This window comes from Manacus vitellinus, unplaced genomic scaffold (assembly GCF_001715985.3).
Source record: "Manacus vitellinus isolate BGI_N305 unplaced genomic scaffold, ASM171598v3 scaffold_152_pilon, whole genome shotgun sequence".
Lineage (NCBI taxonomy): Eukaryota > Metazoa > Chordata > Aves > Passeriformes > Pipridae > Manacus > Manacus vitellinus.
The window spans coordinates 123,825-126,145 of record NW_021939084.1 but is presented as its reverse complement, the minus strand read 5'-3'; the positions used below and the strand labels follow the sequence as shown (position 1 = coordinate 126,145).

At 63.1% G+C, this 2,321-nt stretch overlaps 1 protein-coding gene across 1 annotated transcript in view; it reads left to right on the top strand.

Moving 5' to 3' along the window:
- The window catches only part of LOC103753742 (neuropathy target esterase-like), a 58,314-nt gene that overhangs the window by 24,061 nt on the left and 31,932 nt on the right, over positions 1 to 2,321 (top strand). The window contains exons 5-6 of the mRNA XM_029958425.1: positions 397 to 465; positions 1,108 to 1,167. Coding sequence (XP_029814285.1) covers positions 397 to 465; positions 1,108 to 1,167 — 129 coding nt within the window. The remainder of the gene's footprint in view (positions 1 to 396; positions 466 to 1,107; positions 1,168 to 2,321) is intronic.

The following is a 2,321-nucleotide window of genomic DNA, read 5'->3' as shown; positions in this document are numbered from 1 at the left end:
TGGGTGACAGCAGGGCTGGGTGACAGGAGGGATGGGTGACAGCAGGGCTGGGTGACAGCAGGGGTGGGTGACACCCCCCGGGGGCCTCAGCCCAGTGACAGGACCTGTCGCAACAGGGCGGTTCCTGCCACCACTTCCTGTCCCCAAGGGGGAAGTGACACCGAAGTCCCCAAGGGGGGGGACACACCACGAGGTCCTCTGTGGCCACTTGATGTCCCTGAGCCCCTTGGGGACACTCTGGGGACAACCCTGTCCCAGAGGCAGACCCGCCCCAGGCCACCCCTGTGAGGTGTCACTGGGGTGTCACCCGACTGTCCCCGTGTCACAAAGTGTCCATTTTTGTCCTTTTTTGTCCCTTTTTGTCCTTTTTTGTCCCTTTGTGCCCCGTTTTGGCAGGACTTTGGATGGGCAGAGCCCCCCCCGGCCATGGGGCAGAGCGAGTCAGAGCCGCAGGATGAGGCCGAGGTGGGACATGGCCCTGTCACCTCAGTGTCCCCACCCCGAGTCTCAGCTGTCCCTTGTCCCCACCCCTGGGGGACACCAGGGCTCAGCTGTCCCTTGTCCTTGCTCCCAGGATCCCCGGGGCTCAGTTGTCCCTTGTCCCCACCCTGGGGGTCACTGGGGCTCAGCTGTCCCCTGTCCCCACCCCTGGGGGTCATTGAGGCTCAACTGTCCCTTGTCCCCACCCCTGGGGGACACCAGGGCTCAGCTGTCCCTTGTCCCCACCCTGGGGGTCAGTGGGGCTCGGTTGTCCCCTGTCCCCACCCCTGGGGGTCACTGAGGCTCAACTGTCCCTTGTCCCCACCCCTGGGGGTCATTGAGGCTCAGCTGTCCCCTGTCCCCACCCCTGGGGGTCGTTGGGGCTCAGTTGTCCCCTGTCCCCACCCCTGGGGGTCGTTGGGGCTCAGTTGTCCCCTGTCCCCACCCCTGGGGACACCAGGACTCAGCTGTCCCTTGTCCCCACCCCTGGGGGTCACTGGAGCTCAACTGTCCCTTGTCCCCACCCCAGGGACCCCCAGGCCTCAGCTGTCCCTTGTCCCCACCCCAGGGACCCCCNTGTCCCCACCCCAGGGACCCCCGGGGCTCAGCTGTCCCTTGTCCCCACAGGACGGGCCCCTGAGGGCGGTGCTGCCGCGGTTCTTGACCGACCGGCTCCCGACCAGCGCGGTGAGGGGACGGTGTCCATCTGTCCTCATGTCCCTGTGTCCCCGTGTCCCTGTGTCCCCGTGTCCCCATGTCCTCATATCCCTGTGTCCCCGTGTCCCCATGACCCCAGTGGTCTCACGTCCCTGTGTCCCTGTGTCCTCATGTCCCTGTGTCCTTGTGTCCCCGTGTCCCTCTGTCCTCATGTCCCTGTGTCCTCATGTCCCCGTGTCCCCGTGTCCCTGTGTCCTCATGTCCCTGTGTCTCTGTGTCCCCGTGTCCTCATGTCCCTGTGTCCTCATGTCCCTGTGTCCCTGTGTCCCTGTGTCCTCATGTCCCTGTGTCCTCATGTCCCCGTGTCCTTGTGTCCTTGTGTCCTGTGTCCCTGTGCTCTCATGTCCCTGTGTCCCCGTGGCTCTGTGTCCCCGTGTCCTTTGTCCCCATGTCCCTGTGTCTCCATATCCGAACGTCCTCATGTCCTTATGTCCTCATGTCCCTTGTCCCTGTGTCTCTGTATCCCTGTGCCACCAGTGCCAGTGTCCCCATGTCCCCAGTGTCCCCATGTCCCCAGTGCCTCTCAGCACCCCCCGAGGTGGCACAAAAATGTCCCCATGTCCTCGGGGACAATGTCCTCATGTCCCCAGTGCTGCTCAGCACCCCTGAGATGACACACCCTTGTCTCCATGTCCTTGGAGACAATGTCCTCATGTCCCCATTGCTGCTCAGCACCCCTGAGGTGACATGAAAGTGTCCCCATGTCCCCAGGGACAGTTTCCCCATGTCCCCAGTGCTGCTCAGCACCCTCTGAGGTGACACAAAAGTGTCCCCAGTGCTGCTCAGCACCCCCTGAAGTGACACAAAAGTGTCCCCATGTTCTTGGAGACAATGTCCTCATGTCCCCAGTGCTGCTCAGCACCCCCTGAAGTGACACAAAAGTGTCCCCATGTCCCCAGGGACAGTTTCCCCATGTCCCCAGTGCTGCTCAGCACCCTCTGAGGTGGCACAAAAATGTCCCCAGTGCTACTCAGCACCCCCTGAGGTGACACAAAAGTGTCCCCATGTTCTTGGGGACAATGTCCTCATGTCCCCAATGCTGTCAGCACCCCTGAGGTGACACACTCTTGTCCCCTGGGGCCGTGTCCTGGTCCCTGATCCCGCCCAGCCCCTCCCCTCCCTCC